This window comes from Molossus molossus, unplaced genomic scaffold, assembly GCF_014108415.1.
Source record: "Molossus molossus isolate mMolMol1 unplaced genomic scaffold, mMolMol1.p scaffold_m16_p_4, whole genome shotgun sequence".
Classification (NCBI taxonomy): Eukaryota; Metazoa; Chordata; class Mammalia; order Chiroptera; family Molossidae; genus Molossus; species Molossus molossus.
The window spans coordinates 81,468,973-81,482,652 of NW_023425377.1; the positions used below are offsets into that span (position 1 = coordinate 81,468,973).

Consider the following 13,680-nt stretch of genomic DNA (forward strand, 5'->3'; position numbering starts at 1 on the left):
GCCACCCACACGACCCCAACTGGGGCCGGGGACAAACTGCAACTGAGGTACATGCCCTTAGCAGGAACCGAACCCGGGACTCTCTGGTCCATGGGCCGATGCTCTAACCGCTGAGCCACACCAGCCAGGGCTGACGTGGTTATCTAACATCTGCATGTTTGTACAGCCTGCCTCAAGGGCTCCTTGGGCTCACGTACCTCACTGGGCCATTTTGGCGTAGAATTTCCTTCCTCATACCCTCCACCCCAGCAAGGAGCAAAGGGACCCCTGTGTCCCCATTCCCAAGCTGCCACTCAGATTAACAAATTTATTTTAAGCAAAATGCACATGTGAAGGGATTCCACCATGTACCTAAACCCCAGATGTCCAAACCCAGTTCTGCTTCCTGGCTCCTGCTATTTGCCTGGCTGTCAGACTGGCTTTACACAGCCTGGCAACTAGAGGTTATAGGTCAGGGCAGGTCCAAGGAGTGGCCGGCCCCAAGCAAAGGAAGGGTCATGCAGGCGGTTCCTCTGTCCACACGGCCCCACGGTGATTCCTGAGAGCAGTCTCCAGCTCGGCCAAGCAGGTCATGCAAAGGGGCACTGGGTGGACCGTGGACTTGCCCACACTTCTGGAAGCTTGTAGAAAAGGTGATTGGCAATGCCTCATCACTGTGAGCCAGGGGGCCTCCTGGTGAGTGGACGTTGCAGCTGAGGCACTCTGGGCAAAGAGCCTGGCTGGCATAGTGTGGCCAGGCCCAGGGGCATCCACAGTGACAGGAGCCTGGAATAAGGTGGTGCTTGGCCCCCAGCCATAGCACAGGCTACCCCTGGCCCCAGCTAGACAAATTCTGGCCACCTCTCCGGGCCAGTGCCTGCTGTGACCTGCCTGCCACAGCGCCTCATGCCGGAGGCCAGCCCTCAGCTATGTTGTTGCTCTGGCTTGTTGGTGCTGTACTGGGACAGCCCCTCCCAGTCACCGTCCTCTCCAGCCGAGCGCCCCAACTGCTCTTCACTGCCGCTGTCCCCGGCCTCGGCCTCCTCCACGCTGGCCTCACTGCCCTGCTTCTCCAGGAAGCTGAGGTGGTGCAGGGTGCTCGCATCTGCTGAGGACAGCAGCTCTGGGCCCTCCTCCAGCTCCGAATCAGAGTCATTGGAGGCAACGTGGGATCCTGGTAGGTCTGTAAGAGAGAGACAGAGATGGAGAGACAGAGAGGAGAGAGAGGTAGGTAGAGACAGAGGAGAGGGAGGGACAGGAGGTAAGACAGAGGGAAAGACTAAGGAGAGAGCGAGAGACAGGCAGAAGGAGAGAAGCAGACACACGGAGGGAGGGGAGACAGAAGGAGAGAGAGAGACAGGCAGAGGTATCTCCCATTGAGCACCTAGGCCGAACCGCTCACCTGGGCTTCTGTCCTCAGCCTCCTCCTGCAGGGGGAAGGCAGCTCCCTCGCTGGCCTCACAGTAGGGTACCTGGAGCAATACCTCAGCCCGCTGGGTGGACATCTCATACTGCAGGGGTGGCAGAGAAGTCAGGGAGGGACATGGGAATCCACCCCATCCAAGCTCCATTTTCTGTCTTGTAAGTTAGCCACATTTAAAAAATCCCTAACAGACCCTGGCCAGTGTGGCTCAGTTGGTTGTGCATTGGCCCATGCACTGAAAGGCTGCCCAGGTTTGGGGCTTGATCCCCAGTAGGGGGCATGCAGGAAGCAACCAATCAGTGTTTTTCTCTTTCCCGCTCCCTCTCAAAAATAAAATAAAATTTTAAAAATCTTTACAAAAAGTCCCTAACAGTTGTTACCACTCACTACATCTGAGGATATGAGAGCCCTGTTCCCATGTCATTAATGGTTGAGCTCCTCCAGCAGGGACAGTCAGCAAGGGAACTGCTGTCCTGAAGCCATACCCATTCCTGCCTCTGTAGACCAGGGACCTGTTGTCCAGCCCCCAAGAGACACTGGCTCCTGTCACTGTGGAGCACCATCCCATACACCAAAAAGCATGTACTAGAGGCAATGGATTGATGTTGCTCTCTCACATCAATGTTTCTCTCTCTCTCCCTTCCTCTCTCTAAAAAGATCAATTGAAAAACAACAGCAGCCCTGGCCGGTTTGGCTCAGCGGTGAGACCGTTGGCCTGCGTACCAGAGAGTCCTGGGCTTCTACTAAGGGCACGAACCTCGGTTGCAGTTTGTCCCCTGCCCCGGTTGGGGTTGTGTGGGAGGCAGCCAGTCGATGTCTCTCTCTCTCATTGATGTTTCTCTCTCTCTCTTCCTCCCTTTCTCCCTTCCACCCTATCTGAAGATAAATGCAAAAATGTCCTCGGGTGAGGATTAAAAATATATAAATAAATAAAATAAAGATAAATTTGAAAAAAAGTTAAAATGTATCAACCAGGTAAAGCAGCAGGTTGGACACATCTGAGGGGTTGGCTGTAGGGCGAGCCAAAGCCTCTGCACCAGGTGGGGTCTCCTCAGATTTGAGCCCACACTTTGTCAGTTCTTTACTCAAAAAACTCCCTTGGAAGCTATCCCTGTAGAAACCAGACACCTCCCAGTTCTTCCTATCTGCACCTCGCCACCTCTGAGAGCAGAGCTTTCACCTTCTCCTGAGGGGGACAGCCCTAGGGTCCACCTGCCACCTCACCTGGCCCCTAGATGCCTCTTCAAACTTCTCCTCAAAGACCAGATCATAGTGGGTGATGAGAGTTTCCACGATGCGGGCCTGGTGGGGGTAATCGACCAGGGAGGAGAGAGACACGGTGGCTTCTGTGGGCCGAGGCCGCAGCAGCGTGGGCCCGAACACAATGCCTAGGTTCCCGGGGGTCATCTTGTTGTCCTGCTCCACCTCCACAATCCTGGGGAGCCAGGAGGTGCAGAAGCAGGTGAATGTGGCTCCCTTGACCCGGCCACCCTGGACCCCTCCCTGGCTGACCCTCACCTGCGCAGATGCCGCAGCAGGTACTGCAGCGAGGCCCGGTTCTCAGGTGGCAGGTCACTCAGGAGCTCCCGCAACCGGCCCACCATGGCCATGGCCACCGCCTCACTCTCAGCCTCATCCAGACAACTCCGGGACGCTGCCTTCGCCTCCGCCTTCGCCTCAGCCTCCGCCTTCAGACTGTCCTTGGCCAGCCCCACCAGCTCATGGTAGAGGCGGAAGGAGATGAGTGGCTCAGGCAGCTGCAAAAGGACAGGTCGGGGTGGGAGTTAGGGTGTCATCAGTGGTCCTGACCCAGTCCCCTCCTGTCCTTCCCCAGCCACGGGCCATGCCTCTAGCATCAGCCCCACCCCTGCCAGGTGCTGGTTCCACCCCTAACCTATAATCAGACCTGCTCCTGCCCTGGCCTAGTAGCCCACCGCCCCAGGAAGCCCCACCCCTGCTGGGCAGAGGTCCTGCCAGGCACAGGTCCTGGCCCAGCATCTGCTCTGCCCCCAGGGGGCTCACCTGGCGCAGGTAGAGTTTGAGGACGTTGCTGATGTCATGGGGTGAGGCCTGCGACAGCTCCACAAGCTCCTTGCCGTTTTCAAAGGCCTGGCACAGCTTCTCTACACGTGTCTTCACCCCATTCACCCGGTATATGCCCTGTGGGGGCCTAGGGTCAGCCTTGGCCCACGCCTGCCTCCCCTCCCTGCACTTCAAGGATGGAGCCCCTGCTGTTGTCCCCCCAGTAGTCACCTTCGTGCGCAGTGCCCGCCGCTCGATCTCGCAGACACACTTCTTGACAATGAAAGGCACACCATCGGGGGTGCCACGGGCCGCCTGGCCGAAGTCCTGGCCGAAGAGCTGCAGGCGGCCCTGAAGCTTCTTATGCCCACACTGGATGGCCAGGGTCTCCAGACACTTCTTGTGGCAGGCCAGGCAGCACTGGAGCAGCACGCAGTAAGCAGAGAGCGTGGGACCCCTCCCTCCTCTCCTCTCTGAAGCCCTCACGACCCACCAACCCACACACAGGTCAGCTTCTAGAAGCACAATCCAGATCTTCACTCCCAGAGCTCCCAGTGCTCTGCGTGGGACCTTCCACCATGTCTGGGGCCCCACTCACCTCCTCACACTCAGCGCCGTGGAAGTAGACGTAGCTGTTGCACTCCCGGCACTTGGCTGGCGAGCGGAGCTTTCGGAGCCGGTGAGTACGGGCTGCCTTGGAGAGTCCCATGTGGCGGAAGGGCCCACTGGGCACAGCCACTGGCAGCTCAGGGGTCATGCCATTGAGGTCAGCTGAGGGTGGGACAAATGGTCACTATCACCAAGGCACGTCAGTTCCAGGCCCACCGGCAGAGTTTAAACCTCCTCTCCCCCAACTGCCTGGGTCAGAGGCCCCCTTACCTTGCTCAAATGCTGACGTCCCTGCACTGCCCTCCTGGTCTACCAGCTCCTCGCTGGACGACATGGTGCCGCTGGATGACATCCGTTCGAACTTCTTAAAGTCCCCTGAACAGGAAATAGGGGTGTCAGCACCCTGAACCAGGAGGAAGCAGGCATCTGGTTGGCCAGATGCTCCCCCAAGGGCCCTCTCCATCACCCTGGCCACATGGTGAGTTCTGTCCCCAGCCAGCAGGGCAGGCCCTTCACCTGAACCAGGGCTGGGGTCCAGACTGCCATCAGAGTCTGGGATGGAGATTGGCCATGACTTGTGCACCTGGTGTCCACGCCCACCTGCAGAATGGGGCATCTAGTGAAGGGCTGAGTGGGGCTGAGAAGAGCTGGAGGGAGGCCTCACCCACCCCATGATCCTGCTGGGCACTCACCCCCACTGGGCACTCACCCCTGCGCTCCTTGGCAAGCAACCCGTTGCTGGGCCCACCTTCCTCCGGAGGGCTACTGGCAGCCTCTGCAGTGTCACCAACATTAAAGCTGCCTTTCCGGGCACGCATGACAGGGGACCTGGTGGGAACAAGAGCCACAAGCAGGAGCCACAATAGGGGTCAGAGAGGCATCATCACACCCGCCCATTTCAGGTGGGAAGCCAGTTCCCAGGGCACGTGTCCATGGCCATACCAGGTATTGGTGGGGACATGGGGCTCAAAGTCGTAGTGCACATCAGGCTCCTCATCACGCTGCAGCTGGCGTACATGGGAGGCGTACTGCTGGCCCGGATCATACAGCTTGCTGCTCTCACACAGCATCTGGAAGTGTACAGGCAGCGGGGCTGTCTGCATGTGCATCATCTGGTAGTAGGAGATGGTAGCCTGAGGGAGGTGGGGCACAGGTGGGGAGGTCAGGAGCTTGCATGGGTAGCTGCTCAGCCTGCCCACAGCCAGAGCACGGGAGCACCTGGCACCCACCGACTTGATGGTCTGGTCACTCTGCCGGATGACCTCCTGGATCTGCCGAAGCGCTGTCACCTTGGTGTCCTCCAGCTCCTGCTTCTGTGTCTTGGCATCCGCCACACATGTACGGTATGTGGCCATGGCTTCCTCTGCCTAGGGTGGGGCATAAGGGTGCACAGAAAGGCCTCAGCCTGGGGTTCAAGCCACACACAGAAATCCAGCCCACAGAACAGGGTGGGAGGGCTTTCCTTGCAGCACGCACAGCCCAGGCAAAGGCCTGGAGGTGAGAAACCACACAGTGTGTTAGGAACTGCCCCCTGGGTCTCATCCTCCACTGCCCCCTCCCGCCCACCCTCACCTTGTTCTTGGCCTCCTCTTCCAAGCGCCGCCGCTTGTCCAGGGTCTTGGAGACTGTGCCCCCCGCCCCGGGCCCAGTGCCCGCCTGCTCCTCCTCTGTCTTGGCCACCAGCAGGCGGGCCTTGTCATGATCCTCACAGCGCTGCACATAGCCCTGTTTGGCCTTGCGAAGGTTGGACTCTGCCTCTTGCTGTAGGCATGGGAGTGAGGAGATCATTTCCAAGCTGTCCTCCCACTGGGCTCAGTGTTCCAGCTTCCCCCACACCCCAGCCCAGCAGCCAGACACTGAGTCAGGCACCGCCACTGGCCCTGGCCGGTTTGGCTCAGCGGTTAGAGCGTCGGCCTGCAGTCCAGAGAGACCCGGGTTTGGTTCCCACTAAGGGCACGTACCTCGGTTGCAGTTTGTCCCCAGCCTTGGTTGGTCGTGTGGGTGGCAACCACTCGATGTGTCCCTTTCACGTTGATGTTTTTCTCTCTCTCTGTCTCCCCCCGCCCCCCCAACTCTGTCTGAACAAAAAATGGAAAAATGTCCTCGGGTGAGGATAAAAAAAAAAAATAGAAGACAGGCACCGCCACCGCCCATGTCTCTGGTGCTGACATCCCATGGCCCAGTGGGCAAACAGGCACCTGCCCAAGAACTGACAGGAGAAGAATAAGAGGTAACACGATGAATGGGACTGCAGGAGGAACTAGTATCTGGTGTGCGCATGTGACAGCCTGGGGAGCTGAGCTCTGAATGAGGCACAGCCAACATCGTCCCCTGACATCTCTACCCATCCCAGTCAGAGCGGCTGGTGACGCACGCTCTCTTTCACTTCCCCTCACACAGAGGAGAACAGTGTAGCCGCCCAGCCCAGGAAGTCAAGCACCCTCTGGGTGGGCAGGAAGGCACTTAGTCAAAACTCATGGGCCCTCTGGGGCCACGCCTTGCAGCCGGCACCATCAGAGGCTTAAACATAAAGAACTTTTACAGGTACTAGATGAAACCATGGGGGAACTTTTTTTTTTAATCCTCACCCGAGGATATTTTTCCATTTATCATCAGATAGAGTGGGTAGGAGGAAGGGAGAGAGAAGGAGAGAGAGAGAGAGAGAGAGAGAGAAACATTGATGTGAAAGGGACACATCAACTGGTTGCCTTCCGCACGACCCTACCAGGGCTGGGGACAAACTGCAACGAAGGTACATGCCCTTGACCAGAATCAAACCTGCGACTCATTGGTCCCCAGGCTGATGCTCTAACTACTGAGAAAAACTGGCCAGGGTAGAATTTTTTAAATAAAAAATTTTGACGCAAGACACAAACCCAGAAACCATGAAAGAAAAGACTATTGCTGACAATCATGGGTTTCTACCTGGTAAAATAGGCCACATATAAATTCAAAAGTCAAACAATAAACTGGGTAGGGAGAGTCTGTAACACACATTATCAGGGGCTGGGTTCTCTAATATGTAAAGAGCTCTGGCAAATCAATAAAGGCCACAGTCCAATCCAAAGGGAGCAAAGGATATGACTGAGCTCACAGACGGGGAAAAGTGCAGCTTTGACTCAAGAGTGTAGCTCATACACTCACACCCCAACCCAGTCATTCCCTTTCATGCACAGATCTAGAATAAACATTTGATCACACATCTGAAAGACGGGGCACAGGCTTGTCACAGCAATCATGTTTGAAACAGCAACAGCTCAGCAACAGCTAAAATACCTATCAATAGAGATTTAGTGAAATAAGCCATGTGGCCTCTATAGCTGATCACCTATAAAGGGCCAAGAAAAAGGGAGGAGGGTGGACTGACGTGGGGCGAGCCTCTGGATGTGGGATGAGTGTAAGAGGCCAGGAGCAGAAAAGGGTACTCAGTAAGCTGACATCGAGTGTACAAGAGCTGGGGAAACCACAGCACGGCACAGGTCCATGCCTGGGACTGCAGCTACTCTGAGGCCTGCTTGCCCCACCCCCACCCACCCGCCTGCCTCCGGAGGTACCAGCTTCCTCTGGGCACGATGCCAGGACTCCTTGATCTCCTTCCTGCGCTTCTCATGTTCAAGCCGCCGCAGGTTTAGGGGCTAGGGTGAAATGGGCTGTGAGTAGGAGACCCTGGCACCCCCCCATCCTAGCCCACCCTCCTGGGTGCAGCCTACCTGCATGAAGGTCTGAGTCTGCAGCGTGCTCGCTGCCTGCACCATACCATGGCCAAACTCTAGGTCCTGTTCCAGGGCCAGCGAGTAGATGGACAGGAGGGGCATGTGGGGCTTTGAGGGGGAGACAGCAGTCAGAAGGGTAGAACAGCACCCAGGCCCTTCTGGAAGCCCTCCCTGGTTCCCTCAGCCACCACTGTAGCATAGATGGGGAGCCCCTTCCTTTTGGCCCTTCTCAGGTGCAGAGTCACACCCAGGCACGTGGCCCCACCTCCTGCATGACGCTCTGTCTGCAGTTGTGGACAATCTTCTGCAGGCCTTTGGCAAAATCCATCTCTGCAGATCAGGGAAGAGGAGTCAGTACAGGAGGGAGGGGAGTGAGCAGGGGTACTTGAGGAGAGGGGGCCCTCTGGCAGATCTCACCCAGAACCAGCTCTCACCCAGTGCAGTCCGCTTCTCCAAGTAGCCAATGAGGTCCTTCATGTACTTGGCCATGTTCTTAGCGTAGTTCAGGGCCACATCTACGCCTCCCTCACAGCGCTGAAGCAGCATGTCCACCTCCTCGGGCAGCAGGCAGCCTGCAGAGTGGCCTCTCAGCCTGGGCTCCACCCTCCAGCACACCCTCAGTCCCAGGCCTCCCTGCTCCTCCATCCACCATTCAAGCAAGTGCCCGCCCAGAATGTGTGGCTCAGAGACTCACCCGCATCACAGTCCTCAGTGCTGGGCGGGGTGCCCTCACTCCCCTGTCCGTACAGGTTCTCCATGGACTGTGCAGGGAGAGACCCAGGTGAGTCCAGCCCTCTGCTGGGTCCTATCTGATGCCAACCCTGCAGAGCACCATCACCAACCCTGGACAGAGGAGGCCACCCCTGCTCACCTGGCTCGGATCCCCAGGGGGCACTGACAAAAGGGTGCTGCTGTCCACTTCACCCATGAGGAACTCAGACACACTGCAGGGCAGGGGGTGGTCAGCATCCAGAGGTAAAAGGGCCCCACACACCCATACTCCAGCCCCGCAGGCCCCAAGCTCACGTGCTACTGAAGGAGACAGCGATGGTCTCCAAGGCCTTCTCAAACTCCTGCTTGTCTGCCTCATTGTTGCACTCATAATGGAAGGCTAGAGGGCAAAGACAAGGATGAGGGGGCTTGGCCCCTTCTGGATGTGACCACCCCTGCAACTAACTGAAGGAGGCCCTTAGCCCAGGGAAACCACTGGAGCAAGTATGCCCATAAAACTCCTAGGTATTCTTCAAAACCCACTTCAAACATACCCTCCTCCAGGAAACCCTTCCAGGCAGAGAGCCCTTGCTGCTCTGTCCTGGCCAGCTGACCTTTGACCTTGGCAATGAGGGTGCCAGCGGCTGTGAGCGTTTCCACAGTGTTCAGCAGTGGGTACTTGCAGATGACCTGGCGCAGCACTCGTAGAGCTTCGCCCAGGCACTCATGGGCCAGGGGTCGGCGGGCCTCAAGCAGGTCTGCTGGGCAGAGCAGGTATGAGCAGAGAGGGAGGGACTTGGCCCCAGGAAAAACCTGCCCACCTAGTCCTCAAAGATCCTGTCCCCAGCTGGAAAAACTAGGCAGAGGTGGGAGAGAGTAGCTCCCTGGGGCGCGCTGTGGGCACTGTCCCTCTCTGAGCTGCTGGCCAAGGCAACAAAGACCAGACCTTGGCCTAGGCAATTCTTTCTGTTCAGAACACTTTCCTCATCCCTCCAGAAAGCAAACTCCTGCTTGTCTGTCAAGTTGCAATCCTGGTACCTCCTCCTCCATGCAGCCCACCTGGCCCCTTTCCTGCCCCAACTCCTAAGAGCTGTTCAAGGCTCTATCCAGCTCTCTTCCTTCCCTACCTGCCTGGCACCAGGCCTCAAGCACGCTGTTACCTCACACTCTCCCAACAGCCACCTCATGAGAGAGGCACTGTCATCATCCCCATTTTGCAGATGAAGAAACTGAAACACTGAGAGGCAAAGTCATTTCTCAAGGATCACACATCTTTTCCACCTATACTAGGTTTGAAGGCATGAGAACACCAAACAGAAGGACCCTGCCTGGTTTTATCTCAAGGGCAAAGGGGAGCCATAGATGGTGGTGGAGCCAAGGAGGGTCAGGGTTAGCTCTGCATCTTTGAACTGGGGTTTTAAATGCCCTCTTCAAATGTTCTTAAAAGCCCCATGTGCAGGCAGACCAGTGTGTGCAAAACCCGCCATCTAAAAAATAAAACTGTAGCAGTGTATGTAAGGGGAAGGGACAGCTCGGCGCCAAGACACAGGACAGCTTTGACACCTGAGGGCCTTCTGACTCTGTGCCTGGTAGGCATCCTCAAAACATAAGGTGAAACTGAAAATAGGTGCCTGACCCTTTTCAGCACTGAGGACTTCTTTGGATGGCCCCCATGCCTTGAATCCTGGGGGGTCCGGATACTGAGGACGATTCAAAAAGGCAGGAAGGGGCTTCAGGAATCCAGGGAAGATGCTGGGGAAAGGCCAGGCCATGCCTCTTCCCAGGGCATTCCTGCCACACACCTGGACCCTCACCCCTTGTGTCACCTGGCCTCAGCCACCTGGGTCCCTGCAGCACCCCACCCAGGAAGCTGACTCCAGGGAAGTTGACTCCAGTGAAGCCTGGACATGCCCAACTTGACACGGCCAAGCCAAGCGCAGCAGCTGCTGCGTCCCCAAGCGCCATGTGCTCCCAGAGGGCTGCGGACCCCACGCACGCCCTGCTCTGTCCCTTCACCTAGGGGCCCCACGCAGCAGCACACTGGTCCCCAAGATAATAGTCACAATATGCTGAGAACACCTGGTAACAGTCACTAAGCCCAGGGCATACTGTTGCTCTGATTCACAGATAAGACACCTGAGGCTTAGAGAGGGAGGCATCTGGTCCATTTTTGAGCACTAGGACTCAAACCCACATCCTCTCTGCTCCAGTCCCTTTCCCAGGCCCAGGACAGCTCAGGCACAGAGAAGTACGTCTCCAACCCCGTCCAAATTGCCTCCAAGACTCAGCCCCATTCAGGCCAGACCTCCAAGGAAGTGCCAAAATAGGAAAGGAACCGAGATTAGAGAGTTTCCCCAGGAAACAACTCAGGCCCAGCCCCTGTGACCAGATAAACTTGGGGGCTCCCACCCCCACCCAGAAGTGGCTGGGCCTCCACACAGAGCCCCTCACTAGCGCCCTGAAGGCGCAGAGGCAACTGCAGGCTGAGGTTGGATCTGGCTCTGTCCCCTTCTTGGCTGGGTGAGCCAGGGGGTCAGGGCCCCACTCGCCTCACTTTGGCCTCGGTTTTCCCATCTGTAAAATGGGTGCGTAGTGCGAGGTGGTCAGAGCGCTTGGCATGACCCTGGCACGTGGTTTCCGGGAGGAGCAGGCAGCACACAAGGTGCTGTGCTTGCCTGGTCTAAGGTGCCTGTCAGGGCTGCCAGGGACAAACAGGAAACAGATGAAAATAACTCAGCAGGAAGCCAGGCTGTCAGTCTTGTGGAGAAAACGGAACTGCCATCCCACAGGCTGCTCACTCCTGCAGCTTACACGCTGTCCTGCCCCTTGTTCCTTCTGACTCTCTCCATCAGACCTCATCCTGCTTCTAGCTTATTTCGGCCCAACACACAAATCTGACTTTGTCCTACTTCTGTTCACCTACTTTGTAACACCTTCTGTGGCTCCCCACTGCCCTCAGGATAGCATCCAAAATCCTTCTGCCTGATATCTCCATACCTTCAGCTTCAACATTTCATGTACCATCAACACCCAAATCTTGTTCCCCCAAATAAAATTCCATTGCATGTTTCTGAGCCTGTGTACATCACGTTTCCTCTGCCTCAATGCCCTTCTCTCCTAGTTGCCACCAAACTCCTACATATCCCTCAAAGCCTTAGCTACAGTGGTTTCCCTCACAAAGCCCTCCCTGTGACCCCCTTCTAAGCTTCTCCAAGTCCTTTCCTCTATCCTGCCTTGACCCCACAGAGTTTGGGATATATGTATCCACCTTGGCCTTCCACCCAGGCCTCAGTGTCCCTGCTGGCTCTCACCATCATGTAGAACATACGCCTTGAGCTTCTCCAGGCCCTCAGCAAAGCGGGCAACATCAACCAGGAGGTGGGAGATGTCCTCTACATCGGGGCAGGGCCCCTCGATGGGTGGTTCAGCGGGGCTGGCTGCTGTCAGTGGGCTTCGGTGGCCTCGGCCTAGTGTCCAGGAACTGGTGCCAGACAGTGGGAAGCCGGCAGCACTGGCATGGCGGCTCAGGCTCGTAGGCCTCTTGAGCGTGCCTGTGGCCTTGGCGCTGGAGGCCATACTCAGTGGCTCCAGGCTGGGTCCTTGGTACAGAGCATCGGCCCCATCTTTCCTGGGCAGCTCCTGGGGGTCGGGGATAAGGCAGGTGCTCTGGCCCAGGTACTACCTCAGTTTCCCCAGAAGTGAAATGGGGCTCTGGGGGGGTCCTCAGCCTCACCTCATGGGGGTCAAAGGCCGGAGGTCAGAGGGCTGAGATTTGGGGCCATGCCCCTCCCACACCTGTTACCCAACATCCTCTTCCCCAGAGATTTCACAAACAACGTCTGCCCAAACCACAGCCAGGGGCGGGGCCTGCAGGGGTGCGGGCACCCCACTTCCTGGTGGGGGAGGGAGGGCCAGAAGAGGGCCCTGGGCCCTGTGGCCCACCTCAGGCTGCAGCAGACCTATCTAAACCCTGGTAAAGACACCTCTGTCAATTCTTACACCCTAAGGGTCCTGGAGATCCCTGAGTCCCACAGACACTCCCAAACTGTGTACAACCCTTGGGCCCTGGAGGCCCTACACCCAGTGATCCTGTTAGATTCTCTGCTGTGTTCTAAACCCTCTGCCCAATGATGTGCCATAGGTCTAATGTCCAATGGCACCGGAGCCCCCAATTTCCCTGAGTCCCACCCTACAGAGTCCACAACCAAATGTTGCCCCCACCCTGGCACCGCCACCCCACTCCCTGGGTCCTGCAGCCAGCCCTGGACCAGACGAGGGGAGGCAGCGGCCATCCCAAAAGACTCCTACCATGAGTTGAATGCCAGGGTCCTGGCTGATCCTGCGTGGCCCCTGCAGTCCCGCCTGGCGGGGGCTGTAACTGGCGTGAGCTCCCCACCTTAGGCCCAGCATGTTGCTGCTGGGCCCCTGCCCTGCCACCCAAGCAGAGGGCACACCCTGTCCCCTCCAAGGTCTCCACCCGCTTCTCCACTTAGAGGCTAACTCACCCCTGAGGGCTGTGGGCTGGGGCTTCCCGCCCGGTTCTTTTTCGAGATAGAAGGGGTTTTCATGAGTTCGCGCTTCTTCCTGGAGAACATGGTGGGGCCAGCAGAGCAGCCCAGGCAGGCAGGCTGTGGTAGAGCAGGCAGGGGTGTCTCTGCGCTGCAGCTCGGGAGCTGACCACCTCAGGACCACATAGCCACTAGCCACCCCCTCCCCAGCTGTCAGGCCCACGTGACAGGCCCAGCCCTCATTGGCGGGCCCTCCCCCCACAGGAAAAGGCCTCCGGAGGTGGTGACGCAGACCCACCCCCTCCACCCTCCCAGGCCTCAGCCTGCCCCTCCACAGAGTGGGCTTGAAGGTGGGGTCCCAGGCCCCGCCCCCAGCCCCAGCCCTGCCTCCAACCTCCACTTTCAAGAGCTGGGCATGTACATTGGACTGGGCGCCCCCTCCTGGCACCAGCGGGCACAGAGAAGCACACAGACGCTGATCCTCACTTAGACACACCCAGATGTATGAACACCCACAGGGACACACACAGGGGCATGAACACCCACAGAATCACTGACAACCGGCAGGATGAAACGGGAATACAAACACATGAGCACACCCTGGCCACTTTGGCACAGCGGTTAGAGCGTCTGCCGGCAGACCTAAGGGTCCAGGGTTCTATTTCCTGTCAAGGGCACCTACCTAGGTTACAGGTTCAACCCTCACCCGAGTCAG

General features: G+C 57.6%; 1 protein-coding gene across 3 annotated transcripts; it reads right to left on the reverse strand.

The window, feature by feature from the left end:
- Positions 1-34: 34 nt before the first annotated feature.
- Positions 35-13,205, reverse strand: ARHGAP45 (Rho GTPase activating protein 45). Of its 3 annotated transcripts, none has more exons than XM_036240159.1 (23): positions 12,963-13,205; positions 11,769-12,096; positions 9,072-9,215; positions 8,773-8,857; positions 8,618-8,690; positions 8,441-8,507; positions 8,181-8,318; positions 8,012-8,076; positions 7,744-7,854; positions 7,588-7,668; positions 5,606-5,794; positions 5,263-5,400; positions 4,976-5,166; positions 4,743-4,861; positions 4,550-4,633; positions 4,304-4,408; positions 4,023-4,195; positions 3,656-3,844; positions 3,425-3,562; positions 2,921-3,159; positions 2,627-2,837; positions 1,382-1,490; positions 35-1,162 (listed from the first exon to the last, which is right to left on the reverse strand). In XM_036240159.1, the coding sequence occupies exons 1-23, from the start codon at positions 13,050-13,052 to the stop codon at positions 903-905; spliced, it is 3,327 nt and encodes a 1,108-aa protein (XP_036096052.1). In that variant the 5' UTR covers positions 13,053-13,205; the 3' UTR covers positions 35-902. The 3 variants fall into 3 exon arrangements, with proteins under 3 accessions (XP_036096052.1, XP_036096051.1, XP_036096053.1); XM_036240158.1 differs by lacking the exon at positions 12,963-13,205 and adding an exon at positions 12,766-12,956; XM_036240160.1 differs by lacking the exons at positions 4,550-4,633; positions 12,963-13,205 and adding an exon at positions 12,766-12,956.
- Between the last annotated feature and the right edge of the window lie 475 nt (positions 13,206-13,680).